The sequence below is a fragment of the Takifugu rubripes genome, chromosome 22 (assembly GCF_901000725.2).
Source record: "Takifugu rubripes chromosome 22, fTakRub1.2, whole genome shotgun sequence".
In the NCBI taxonomy this organism is placed as follows: Eukaryota; Metazoa; Chordata; class Actinopteri; order Tetraodontiformes; family Tetraodontidae; genus Takifugu; species Takifugu rubripes.
Window position 1 is genome coordinate 14,126,815 of NC_042306.1, and position 13,464 is coordinate 14,140,278.

General features: G+C 41.8%; 2 protein-coding genes across 3 annotated transcripts; both read right to left on the reverse strand.

Moving 5' to 3' along the window:
• Nucleotides 1-372: 372 nt before the first annotated feature.
• Nucleotides 373-5,368, reverse strand: LOC101064156 (sodium- and chloride-dependent betaine transporter-like). Of its 2 annotated transcripts, XM_029831189.1 has the most exons (15): nucleotides 5,327-5,368; nucleotides 4,363-4,508; nucleotides 4,110-4,244; nucleotides 3,895-4,032; nucleotides 3,710-3,797; nucleotides 3,177-3,309; nucleotides 2,722-2,856; nucleotides 2,546-2,649; nucleotides 2,353-2,477; nucleotides 2,160-2,272; nucleotides 1,939-2,076; nucleotides 1,761-1,863; nucleotides 1,003-1,103; nucleotides 732-902; nucleotides 373-627 (listed from the first exon to the last, which is right to left on the reverse strand). In XM_029831189.1, exons 2-15 carry the CDS (start codon nucleotides 4,490-4,492, stop codon nucleotides 523-525), a joined length of 1,719 nt encoding a protein of 572 aa, XP_029687049.1. In that variant the 5' UTR covers nucleotides 4,493-4,508; nucleotides 5,327-5,368; the 3' UTR covers nucleotides 373-522. The 2 variants fall into 2 exon arrangements, with proteins under 2 accessions (XP_029687049.1, XP_029687050.1); XM_029831190.1 differs by lacking the exons at nucleotides 3,710-3,797; nucleotides 3,895-4,032; nucleotides 4,363-4,508; nucleotides 5,327-5,368 and having other exon boundaries at nucleotides 4,110-4,329.
• Nucleotides 4,905-11,558, reverse strand: LOC105419954 (sodium- and chloride-dependent GABA transporter 2-like). Its single transcript, XM_029831187.1, has 15 exons — nucleotides 11,089-11,558; nucleotides 10,884-11,018; nucleotides 10,670-10,807; nucleotides 9,856-9,946; nucleotides 9,596-9,728; nucleotides 9,351-9,485; nucleotides 8,925-9,028; nucleotides 8,665-8,789; nucleotides 8,472-8,584; nucleotides 8,257-8,394; nucleotides 8,061-8,163; nucleotides 7,451-7,551; nucleotides 7,085-7,255; nucleotides 6,851-6,958; nucleotides 4,905-6,550 (listed from the first exon to the last, which is right to left on the reverse strand). The coding sequence occupies exons 1-15, from the start codon at nucleotides 11,237-11,239 to the stop codon at nucleotides 6,287-6,289; spliced, it is 2,010 nt and encodes a 669-aa protein (XP_029687047.1). The 5' UTR covers nucleotides 11,240-11,558; the 3' UTR covers nucleotides 4,905-6,286.
• Nucleotides 11,559-13,464: the final 1,906 nt, after the last annotated feature.

Here is a 13,464-nt window from a genome sequence, read left to right on the forward strand (position 1 = left end):
ATGACCCTGGTGAATACAGCAGCCTGCTGTCCTTGGCAAGTGTTGCTGTTGTTTTCCTGATTCTGGTCTGTCTGGGGCTGCTTTGTCCTCTCCTGTCATCATATCAGTCAGAAGAAGATTCTTTGAATCTTCTGCCAAAGTGATCCTACTCTGCCTCACACAACCTGCTGGTTTTACTTCTTGTTTCTGGTCCACAGCCAGTACAAAGGTGATTCACTTCTCCTCTGGTGGGTTTGTGGTGTGAGTCAAGTCACCACCCATTATGACTGGTGGTTTTCAGAAACGCTGTTTCTATTATAGTTCCCCCTACTGTGTACATTTATATCCTCAAGTTTGTGTGACTGAAAAAAATGCCAGTCAACAACTGGCTTTTATTGATACTGTTTAATATCGTGGCACTCAATTTCATCACCTGCGAATCGGCACATGTGCATCAACAGTCTCATTTAGCTTTTGTTTTCACACTTTTGAACCAGGTTTACAGATTAAACATGGCACGCAGTTCATCCTCCTTTAGAAAGGCTAAAGTTCTGTTTCTACAGATGGTGTCTGTCTGTCAGTCACCCTCTCGATTTTTGTCATTTGCTGGATTAGATCTTCAGAAGGCCGACAGAGGACAGTCAGGCGCTGGAACACACAAACATAAGCAAGTTTTCAAATCATCCACATTTCTTGAGGTAGTTAAGATCATTTCTAATTAAAACCTACTGTAAACTCATGGCCTTTCTGACCTTTCTGAAGGTTCCTGCTGTCGTACACATTTGTCCAGCTGCTTTTATTGGCACCATGGTAACCGAAGAGAGTGTCATAGCCCAGCCAAGTGTGTACGCCCAGTCAGGGTAAACGTAGGAGTTGTTGACCAAGAGAGGTTTGTAATAAACCATGTACAGAATCAAGGAACTCTGTGGCAATATAAACACAAGAAAACACAAAGTCTGGTAAAGTGCTCAATGGTTTTTCCATTGTAGCTGCCCATTTCCTGTCAGTAGAACAAATTCTGACCAGTGAGAGCAGAGGACTGATGAACTTCCAGCACTGTTTGAAGAAAGTGGACGGCACCTGTCCCGTCATGTCTTCAATGAAGATGATCACATTGTCGGCACCTGATGAAAATCCAGTTCAGTTACCTTTTAGCATGTTGTCTTAGAATGATGATGTTTGTTTTTAGAGGAAAACCTCTTAATTATCCATCCAAAGTGCATATTTATGTCTGAAGAGCACTTTGCAAAAGATTTTAAAAAATGCAAGTGAGGAATATGTTGATTTATCAGGCTGCCTAAAGCTAATGACAAATCAAAACATTCTTTGTTCTAAGTTTCTTTTTATTTATTCTGTTTTAGGTCTTCTCCTTCCTCGTGTTCATTGATCATCTCAGAGCAGATCAGGAATGAACATTCCTGATCTGCTCTGATCTTTGGATCCACTTTGGTCCCTGGACTGAATTTTTCACCTGACATATGAAATGTCAAATAAGATTCCAGGTTTACTGAGGTGACAGATGTTAGCAGCATCTTCCTTAAACCATCCTACCATCTTAAACCACCTGAAACCTAATAATTACTAATTACTTCTGCACCATCAAAGCCATTATGCATCCACGGTTTATACAAATGAGGTTTTGAGGGTCGTTTGAGTTGAGATTATGACACCATCATTCTTCCCAATGAATAGTAAAAGAAGGGAGGTTAATTATGTGATACTTACTTTAACTTCCATTTGTCACCACAGAGAAAGTAAATATTGTATAGAAACCTGCTTACCAAATATCCAGCCCATGGCAACACATTCACAAATAGCCATAAAATTTTGACACACCCTGGTGGCACCATAAAAGTCAACGAGCAAGAATATGTAGAGCCCCGCCTGCAGCAGAAAGAGAGACGATTAGGCCTCCATGTCAATCAAGATGAACTTTAACACATTTAGATTTTGGCTAACCCGGGTAACTAAAGTAAGGTGCACGAGGAAGCTGGATGCACAGATGATGAGAACAAAGATCTGGTGTTTCCCTGGGACGCGTAACACCCTTGGGAACAAGTCGGTCAAGGCAGTGATGAAGCTCTCCACGATGACAAACTGGGTAAAAACCACTCTTGGTTCAATTCCCTGTTGGAAGGTACCAGTTATAACTGTTGAGATAATGTGACTATTGTAATTACGTGCGTGTCGACAGTCAGAAGAATCAGCATCAGAAAGAAGCAAACGCTCCAGAACTGCGGAAGCGGCATCATAGCTGTCGCCTGGGGATACGCAATGAAGGCCAAACCCGGACCTGTGAGATCAAGCAGGAGACCCAGATCAGTAGAGGAACACTTGTAAACCAGTCATTTTTCTTTGGTGATCATAGTTTACCCGATTCAACCACATTGTCGACACTAACGCCTTGTTCTTTGGCCATGAATCCCAGTATGGAAAAGACAACAAAACCAGCAACAAAACTGGTCCCACTGTTGAGCAGACAGAGCCAGAAACAGTCCCTGGAGGACATGGAAATTTAAAAACTCATTTTCATTTTAATAACTTTGGCTCTGATTACACCACTTACTTATAACAGTTGTTGTTATATTTGTTATAGCTGCCCATGACGGTCAGAGCACCGGCGTTCAGGCTGTAGGAGAAACATATCTGAGATCCTGCATCGATCCATACCTGCAATATTTTTAAAAATATGGTTAGAAATGTTGGGACCGACACTGACTGAATGAAGAAGAAGAAAAACACCTCAATGCTGGCCAGGCGGTTCAAGTCTGGAGACAGGTAGTAGTAAATCCCATCCATGGCTCCAGGTAAAGTCACTCCTCTGATAAAGAGGATCAGCAGCATCGCGTAGGGGAATGTCGCTGTGAAATATGCTACCTTTAAGAAGAAGTTACAGTCATAATTTAGAGACACCATCAGACTTCTACTTATAAATTTGAACATGTAAGCAATAATTGCATCAAGAATAAGGAAATATAACTTTATTTATCTTGGTTCTAACATAACTCATCATGAACAGTCATGGGTGTTCATGGTGATCAGCAGTGGGCCGAGTACGTAGCCATGTGGTGTCCCAAGAAGACATCAAGATTGCAACAAATAACCAAATTCTCAGAGGAGGAAGTTAAAATTGGAACAGATATTATAGTCGTATTGTTACTTTACAAAAACATCTAAAGCTAAAGCTGTCCTCTGACCTTTCCGGAGGATTTGACACCTTTCCAGATGCTGAAGTAGCAGAAGATCCAGCAAGCCAGAAGACTCAAAGCCAGTTCCCATCTCACACTGCCCAGCTCCTCAATGCCTCCAGACATGCCCAGCATCCGCCGTCTAAATTATAGAGACATTCAGATATTAAAACAAACAATAAATAACAAACATGTTTGTTAATAAGATGTCTGCCATCCTCATTCATTAATGACACACAGGCAATAAGCTGAGTCCGAGAGGTTTGCTGAAGGAGCTTGTAAAGTACACATGTTGTTGGTCAGGTTCTGTCAGGAGGACAAAATCTCTCAACTGGTAGTTTGACCAATTTTGTTACTTTGCGATTTGGCCCATGCATAATTTTCACCTTTTTGGGGTTTGTGAACAATTTTTTTTCCTCATCTACAGTATATCAGGACCTGAGGACCATTTGGTTGCAGTATTTATTGTAATGAGCATTAATTTATTCGTATTCAAACAAAATGATAATAAAAAAGCCAATGTAATGGAAGAAGAGGCTCACTCCCAGAATTCCACAGCAGCAGGGGTGAAGTTTTGTGGCGACGTCACATTAGTTGATGCGTTCAAAATCTGAAGACCCACACAGTTTCCTGATTTAAACCAAACTCAGATGTATTACACTCCATCAAATAACGGTTAACATGTTAACAAATAGGGAAAAGAAAAGTTAAATGATCTAAATAAGACCTGTGTTCCAGGTGTTCTCACAAGTGGCCCAAGGAAGTGGCCATCTAAAGGAGAACATCAGGTAGAAGACCGCCCAAACTTCGATTAAAATGTACGAAAAATCGTAAAATTTCATCACCAGATGTCCGTAACCGATTCCTTAAACACAACACAAAATATGTTCAGAAGTATTTTAAAAGTAAACAAGCAAAAAATATCTTATCGTATCCTCTCACCCTGAGCCAGTGGACACAATTTCCTCCAGCAAGTGACAAATCCTTCCTGGGTGAACTGACCAACTGAGGTCTCCAGCAAGAACATAGGAATTCCATATAACATGGCGATCAAACCATATGGGATGAGAAAGGCACCTGAAGGGATACGAATTATTATAATGGAGGATGACCACTGCTGTCATCATGATCAAGGTCCTTTGACTTCCTAAAAACATCAAGATTCCTGACTGAAATCACAGAGTTCTTTACTCACCTCCTCCATTTTTGTAGCACAGGTAAGGAAACCGCCACACATTTCCCAGCCCGACCACATATCCTGCTACAACCAGGACGTACTCTGTTTTACTGGCCCACTGACCGCGTTCTGACCCGTTCTGGTCCATGTTGGAAGCAGAGTTGCTGTTGGAAAGAGATACATGAAATGTCACACCTACCTACAGTACAATACAGTAGGCCAGCCAGTTATGCTGATGGTAGCAGGTTTGGTTCTCTTGGCTTTTCCACACATCAGTTTGATTTACAGGAAGACAAGATTAGACCGAATCGTGCGTTCATAGCAGCTGGGTTGAAACAGACTAGTCTGAGAGGACTTGATAAAACTTTATCTTGACTTTACCATCTTTGAGCCAAAGTCAGGGTAGAGTTTTATATACGGAGTGAGTGTCTTAGGTTGGGGTGTTGGGTAACAATTTGAGCTGCTTCCACAAAGCTGATATTTCACCTGCAAAGTAACTGCATACATACAGTTGGGTTGTTAAATTTAGATGAGTGTCAGTTACACATACACTCAACCAGTTTCATGATGACCATTGCTTTTTAATTTTCACAATTAAGTTCACCAAAGTTAGGCACACACATACACAGAAGCACATGGACGTCAAAAGGGCCATTAAAATGTCCTGACAATACAAAGACATCCTCACTTTTCAGATGAAAAGTTTTTTCAGATGGTCCTCACTATGTACCACACACACACACACACACACACACACACACACACACCAGATTATATGAAATTTTCATTTCAAATCATTTCATAATTTAAATCCGGTTTTGGATGCCTTAAAATGAACCACTTGTTGCCTTAAAATGAACCACAGTTTTACCATTACGATGACACCATTCAGACACCTAATAGTTGTTGCCGGGCAACCATAAACATTCAGTTTTGCCATTTGAATCCAAGATAAGCTATAAGTTGTCATGTTTTAACTCACATGTTCAACAGGTTGCAGCGACAGCACAAAGGTGGAGCAGAAGGGCAGAGGTACTGGGCTAATGGGGTCTAATGTAGCTGGAATAATAACTGGGCTAATGGGGTCTAATGTTACAGATGGATGATCCGTAGTGTTATTCCAAGAGAAGTTCCTAGCATTGAAGTATAAATAGAAATAAACCTCCATCCATGTGGTTACTTGTACATGCTTACTTAATTCATAATCTTTATTATCCTGAGTCCAGCCTTTTGTGTTCATATAGTCAAACTTCTGCCCAGCAAATAGTAAAGTCTTTTTTAATGCATCTGTCATGTTGATGTTTTAATTTGGCTTGAAGAGAACCAGGAAACACTGGTGAACAGGGAAAACTAAGGAAGACCAACGAAATGGAGCTTCAGATACAATTTCTTTACAGAAACCCAAAAGCTGGGAATCATGTAACTAAGCAGAGCAGCGACTACTGTAGATCCATGCCGTGGAACATGGAGATGAACCTTTTATGGTCAAGATATGTTGAAACTGCAGATGCAGTCAATTCAACAGTGGTTCGATCCACTTAACATCCAGGATGGTAACAAATACAGAGAGGCAGAGTCATAGTTTTAGCAACTCGGAGTCAGAATAGGTGGGCCCGGGTCTGTGTGATGTCTGATAATCCATTACATTATATCTGAATCAAAGAGAAAATCTGAATGGACCAAAATTAAATAAAAGCAAACTTGTTGGGGTTCAGGGGTTGTGTCTGGCTTTGTCCTACAGGGGGTGCTTTGGAGCACAATTGGCAGCAGCTGGCACTGCAGGCAGGTGCACCTGTAGGCAATTTACATCTTGCCGCCTATTTAAGAAGGTTGTGCCTGCCTGTCAGTGTCAGGGAGTTTGTTCAGCGGCCCTCATTGTGTGTTGGTGTGGTTAGATTTTCCCTAGTTGTGTGTTTGGTTTCCGTAGCCAGAGTGTGGTGGGTTATGCCTCTGGTTTGAGTTTCCTGCAGTCCAGGAGGACTGCTTCTGTTCCCTGGTGTTCTGCGGTTCTGGAGGGCCGCTCCTGTTCCCGAGTTTCCGGTTTCCTGTGCCCTGGAGGGCTGTTTCTGTTCCCGAGTGCTATGCAGTCCTGGGGGGCTGCATGGATTCCGGTGTTCCTTCGGCGGTCCTGGAGGACTGCTTCTGTTCCCTGGTGCTCAGCAGTCCCGGAGGACTGCCCTCGTGTTCCTTGTGTTGCTCCCCCTTCCTGTAAATAAAAACCTTTTGACCATTTTACCACTGTGTCCTGGCCTGCGTTCGGGTTCTGTTATAAACCCACGTTCTGTAACACAAACTAACAGAAAAGCTCGTCAAAACAAAGCAATTGGTATTGTTAATAAAGGTTAACACCTTCTTTCAACTTGAATTGATGGTCAGATAATATGATTTGGTGTAGAAAATCAAAAAATGCAAAACATTTTGGGTTTTTTGCTTTAATCCCTTCATCCATCAGTAAAGTTGAAGAAAATATTATAGGATTAAAGGTTCACTTATAGTTGAAATGCACCAGCTGATTATGCTGAAGTGTCACGTCAGCTGTCAGTGCAACATCCGTTCCCTCGTCTCCAGTCGCTCTCTTCAGATCTTCATCGGGGCGACAAAGCACGGACAGACGCTGGAACAAACAAGACAAAATCGTTTCCATAATCAGCAGGACAGGTGCCAAAGAGGACGTGGTGTCTTTAATATGTGGCCATTCAAACCAACTGATAAATAATTGAATCCCCCATTCCAGGCAGACCTCTCTGAAGGTTCCTGCTGTCCTGCACATCTGAATGACGGCCCACAGTGGCACCATGATGACAGTGGAGATCGTCATCATCCATCCCAGTGCGTACGCCCAGTCGGGGTAAACATACCAGTCATTAATCTTCAGGTGTTTGAAGTTAACGATGAACAGAATGAGAGAAATCTGCAAAAATGGTATGAGTTATGTGTTTCCTGTGGTGGCCTCCGACCCTGTCCACCCATGACTCACATTAGGAAAGGTCTGAATTAAATTCATTTATCTTTAAGATTTCTACTCCAGGTTAATGGTTCAGGTTGCAAACAAGTCTGGAGAGTTGTGACAGTAGAGATCGCAAGAAAAAAGGCTTCTTTAACTCACCAGTGACACTAGAGGAATGATGTATTTCCAGAGCAGTTTGAATATAATGAATGGTTTAGCTCCTGTCATATCTTTTATGATTTTCATGAAATGGTCAACCCCTGAAAAGATGATTACTGAATGAGTCAGGTCTTATAATCAAACAAGATGGAGGATATCTTTGTAATTTTTTGCACTTTTTCAATGAAAAAATAAATAAATTATAATATAAGATCCACATACATAGTGATTCAAGCTCTTGCAGAACCACATCTGCTCCAAATTCCCTAAAAATTTCATATTTCATCAACAGTCACACTATACACCTGAGAGCTGGACCTCCTCCTGACAGTTTTCTCCATCTCAAATCTTTCACATCTCAACCCTATCATGTCATTTCGACAATAATTGTTGCAATTACAATATCAAATTTCACTGTTACGCAGATGACACCCTACTATATCTCTACCATTTACACAAATCACTCCATGAACTTTAACTGGCGAAAAATTCAACTGTCCAAATCATCACTCGAACCTCCTCCATCCAACACATCACTTCCATTCTAAAACACCTTCACTTTTTCCTGGTAAAGTTCTGAAGATAAGCTGAGTTTAAAATCGTTACATACCAAAAATCCAGCTGATAACCAAACATTCACAAGGAGCCATAAAATAGTGAAAGAATCTGGTTGCACCATAGTAGTCGATGAGCTGGAACATGTAAATTCCTCCCTAAACCAGGAAGATAAAAGAGATTTCTATTCAATGGCCTTGTTTACAAAAAATACCTTCTCAGTAAAGTTGTCACAGTAAAGACTTGCTCACCTCAGTAACCAACATGAGCTGAAACAGGAAGTTGCATAAACAGAAAACAAGGACAAAGAGCTCGTGTCTTATAGGGGCATGCAACACCTTGGGAAACAAGTCGCTCACTGTGGTGATGAAGCTCTCGACAACTGTGAACTGTGGACAGTCAAACCAGATCAACTTTACCTTTGGCCATAAATATTGTCAAACGTCAAAGGGACGGTTATTTTTACATGAGTATCAACAGCCAGCAAAAGGAGCATCAAGAAGAAACAGACAGTCCAGAACTGTGGCAACGGCATCAGAGCTGCTGCCTGAGGATAAGTGATGAAGGCCAGACCTGGACCTGAAAATGAGGAGGATTTAAGTTAGGTGGTTACCTTCAATACTATCTGAAAACTTTAAACATGATTGAATGTAAAAGACCTGAATCAGCCACGGCATCGACGGTAACACCCTGCTGTTGAGCCATGAATCCAAGGATGGAGAAAACGACAAATCCCGCAAGAAAACTGGTGCAACTGTTGAGCAGACAGAGGAAGAAACAGTCCCTGGAGGACAAACAACTTCATTATTATGGTGCTATTTTGTGTGAAATTATCCCGTGTGCAAGAGGTTTTTCAAACAAAGCTGAAAGGCGAAACAAGACATCAATGTACTATGATACCGTCTGTTGTTGTACTCACCTATAACAGTTGTTGTTGTATTTATTGTAGCTGCTCAGAACAATCAGATTTCCTGTAACCAGGCTGTATGAGAAGAAAATTTGAGATCCTGCCTCGATCCAAATCTACAATGACACAAAAATGGTTCCTAGTCAAATATTTATTTATTTTTTTCAAAACACTGTTGACACAAAGATATGTGTTACACCAGCAGGTCTCACTGAACGTGAACCCTTGGATGCCTCAAAAGTTTACTCTTAAATCTCTAACCTTTGTTTTGACCAACATATCAAACAACATATACATCGTTTTCCAATTCAAAAAACCTTTAATTATAATTAATCTAATTATACATGTAATCTTCAAAGTACAGGAGTAAGGGTAGAGGTAATTTTTTAAGAAGAGGAACATTTTGTTTTGAAGTCTTTGAAGAGTTGCCTGCAACACCTCGAGGTTGGCGAGGTCTTCTATGCTAGGATAAAGGTAGAAGTAGATCCCATTGAAGGCTCCGGGCAGAGTCAGCCCCCGGATCAGTAATATCAGCAGCATCACATATGGGAACGTGGCCGTGAAGTATGCCACCTTTGAGAAAAGGAAAGAGATATTCTTTTGGAATCCTTTTGGTTTTAATGTGAAGATTTCTAAAAAGGTTTCTTCGTAGAAGGTAGAATGTATCGCCCGTTTCATCTGACCTTTCCAGAGGATCTGACACCTTTCCAGATACTGAAGAAGCAGAAGACCCAGCAGGCAAGAAGACACAAAACCAGCTCCCATCTCACACTGCCCAGGTGCTCAATGCCTCCAGACATACCGAGCATCCGCCGCCTGAGAAGATGTGAAATTTCACCCTGACACCAATTTTTTACTGTTTTATTCACTAACTGATGGTCACGAGATTCTTGGTTACTTTCACTCTGTGAAGAAACGTGTGAGTTAAACATGTGAAACTCACTGCCAGAATTCAACAGCAGCAGAGGTGGTGTTTGTCATCGTGGTCTGATTCCCCGTCACATTTGTAACATCATGGACACCCACACAGTTGCCTGATTCAGAGAAAGGACAAACAAATAAAGAATTCTGACTATGACAAATGTAAATGAGCCCCAAGAATCTTCCTGTCAGTGGTTGGCCCACAGGAAGATGAAGACATGTCCCTGTTTTGGCCTGAAGCCACCAGCCACCAAGGGATCATGCTCTTCACTGTACTAAGGCTCTATAGAGGGGAGTTTATTCATCAGGTCAGTCCAGGTTCAATAGGAAAAAATTGTAGATTTCGTCCTGAATGAGGAACATTTGACTGGCTCCATACCTGCTAAAGGGTGCTGCAGCTGAGGGCAGCTTGGTCATCTATATTCATGCTTTACAGACTACAAAAGGCTGATGATCATGTCCCTCCATATGTTTTGTAGAGGATCCTCAGTGATTATGGGTTGAATTGATGAAGTCTTATGGAACTTTAATTTCAGGTCAAGGCAGTAGCCTAGCTGGTAGGACAGAAAACAATGCTGGACTGTGGCTCTTGTAAGATTGGGACCAACCTTGTCCTATTTGCTTGATCATATGGTGACCTTCACCACTCAGTAGAATTAGAATTTTTGTGTACATAATAATCATGTTAACAGGCTGAAATTTACTCAGTAAATGCCTGCTGGGACATATAATAACCATGATCATTATGTAACTACAATAATTATGCCTCTGCTCTGAGATGAACAAATGCAGATGTTATCACCTTTCTTAGTCAACATTTGTTGTCAGACTCTCACCTGTGTTCCATCCATTGTTACAGTTGGCCCAAGGAAGCTGGGATTTAAATGAGAACACCAGGTAGAAAAGAGCCCAGACTTGGACGACGATGTAGCAGAAGTCATAAAGTTTTAGCATTAAATACGCATATCCAATCCCTGCAATGAGGAGGAAATTTCATAGTCAGAAAAATTCATAGAGAATAATAGGACAGATTTTCTCTGCTTATCTCACCTTGAGCCAGAGGACAGACCTTCCTCCAGCAGGTGATGAATCCTTCTCGGGTGAACTGACCCAGTGAGGTCTCGAGTAAGAACAGAGGGATCCCAAAGATCACAGCCAGCAGACAGTAGGGGATCAGGAAGGCACCTAGAAACCACTGGGATGCTTACATGAGGAAGTAAAGAATGAAATAAAATCCTTTTGTGAAATAACTCACCTCCACCATATCTGTAGCACAGGTACGGAAACCTCCACACGTTGCCCAACCCAACAACGTTTCCTGCAACCACGAGGATGTATTCTGTCTTACTGGCCCACTGGCCTCTGGCTCCCACACTGCTCTGATCTTCTCTTTCTCTTCTCTCCATCCAGACTTCAGTAACTTCACTCTTGTAGGTTCAGTAAACCAGCAAAATTCTTCTGCTCGTGATGAAGTGGACTGTTGTTCTCATGTACTTTGAAGCCACCAAGGTTGTCTTGTATAAATATGCAGACTTTCTTTCTGCCCAGGGTCATGTGACTCATCAAACAAACCTGTTTTTTACAGTCTGCCCTGCCTTCTTGTTACTGTTTGATTTCCATCCTCCTAAACTCATCTCATCATTCAATCGCATCTCCCTCCTTCCTGCTCTTCATCTCTATTCACTTCAGTAGACAAGCAGCCCTGATTCACCTCATCTCCCTGATGGACTATCCTGCAGTCTTTCCTGGATGGATTTCATGGTTTACTTGACTCTTGGTGAATGACCCTGGTGAATACAGCAGCCTGCTGTCCTTGGCAAGTGTTGCTGTTGTTTTCCTGATTCTGGTCTGTCTGGGGCTGCTTTGTCCTCTCCTGTCATCATATCAGTCAGAAGAAGATTCTCTGAACCTTCTGCCAAAGTGATCCTACTCTGCCTCACACAACCTGCTGGTTCCACTTCTTGTTTCTGGTCCACAGCCAGTACAAAGGTGATTCACTTCTCCTCTGGTGGGTTTGTGGTGTGAGTCAAGTCACCACCCATTATGACTTTGGTGGTTTTCAGAAACTTTGAAGCCACCATAAAATCTGCTTCTCATTATTGTTGGGGAGAAAAGGATCAGTTTTCTCCCCATGCCGTTGCCTTCAGAGGAATGAGACGGAAGCTTCTGTTTTACTTGCTGCAAGGGCAACCACACGTCTGCAGTGTGAGCTACAAAGTGTGAGCCTTGACCAGGTTTATTTTTATATTAGCACACAAACATGTAAGATTACAATAGACGTAAGCGTAAGCGTCACATGATAAAGCGTAAGTGTCACATGATAAAAGCAAAGCATGACATATACAAAAAGAACATATAAGAGAATGGGGAACTTAGTGTCAGGCTGTCCTCTGCTATCTCGAAGCAAAAGAACATCATTTAATAACAATGTTGCTCTGACGCAAGTAATTAAAGTAGGCTTCAGGGCTTCTGCACATGAGTGATAATAAGTTACAACAGGTCTATATGAACAGTTTGAACCTAACAATTATAAATTCAACAGTCATTTGTAGAAATGTGCCGACATTTTTTGTGGCCAATGTCATGTGACTCAATGAAAAACCTGACTTTTTTTGGTGTTCATCTTCTCATCAGCCAGTTGCACCTCCACTAAGAGTTCTCTCTCCTGCTTTTCATCTCCTCTCACCTCAGTGTATAAGTGGACCTGATACACTCCGTCTTCTCCTCTGGTGTGTTTTTGCTGTCATGGAGAACCAGTCACCATCCATTGTGACTTTGCTGGTTTCCAGGATCCTGATTATACTGTAAAGTTTCACATCTTCATCAGAAACTCTGTTGAATCCACAAGAACCACAAAAGTTGAAAGTGTGAGAGTGACATAGCACAGCCTTCTGGATTTATTTATAACCTGGAATGAACACAAACATCAGCAAGTGGTCAAATGATCCGCATTTCTGGGGGTATTTCAGGTCATTTCTAATTAAAACTGACTCTCAAATCACGGTCCCTGACCTTTCTGAAGGTTCAAGGAACTCTGTGGCAATATAAACACAAGAAAACACGTCTGGTAAAGCGTCAGTGGTTTTTTCCATTGTAGCTGCCCATTTCCTGTCAGTAGAACAAATTCTGATCATTGAGAGCAGAGGACTGATGAACTTCCAGCACTGTTTGCAGAAAGTGGACGGCACCTGTCCCATCATGTCTTCAATGAAGATGATCACATTGTCGGCACCTGATAAAAATCCAGTTCAGTTACTTTTTAGCATGTTGTCTTATTATGATTAGAGAATTTAGAGAAAGCCTCTTAATTATCTACCCCAGGAGCATTTTATCTTTGAAGAGCACTTGGTAACAGTTAAATAACTCAAATGAGGAACCTGTCGGTTTATGAGGTTGCCTGAAGCTAATGACACATGAAAATGTTATTGGGATCTTTTTTTCTAGATTTCATTTTATTATTATTTCCTGTGACCTGGAGGGCCGCTTCTGTTCCCGAGTTTCCTGTTTCCTGGAGGGCTGTTTCTGTTCCCGAGTGCTATGCAGTCCTGGGGGGCTGCATCGGTTCTGGTGTTCCCTCAGCGGTCCTGGAGGACTGCTTCTGTTTCCTGGAAGACTGCTTCTGTTCCCTGGT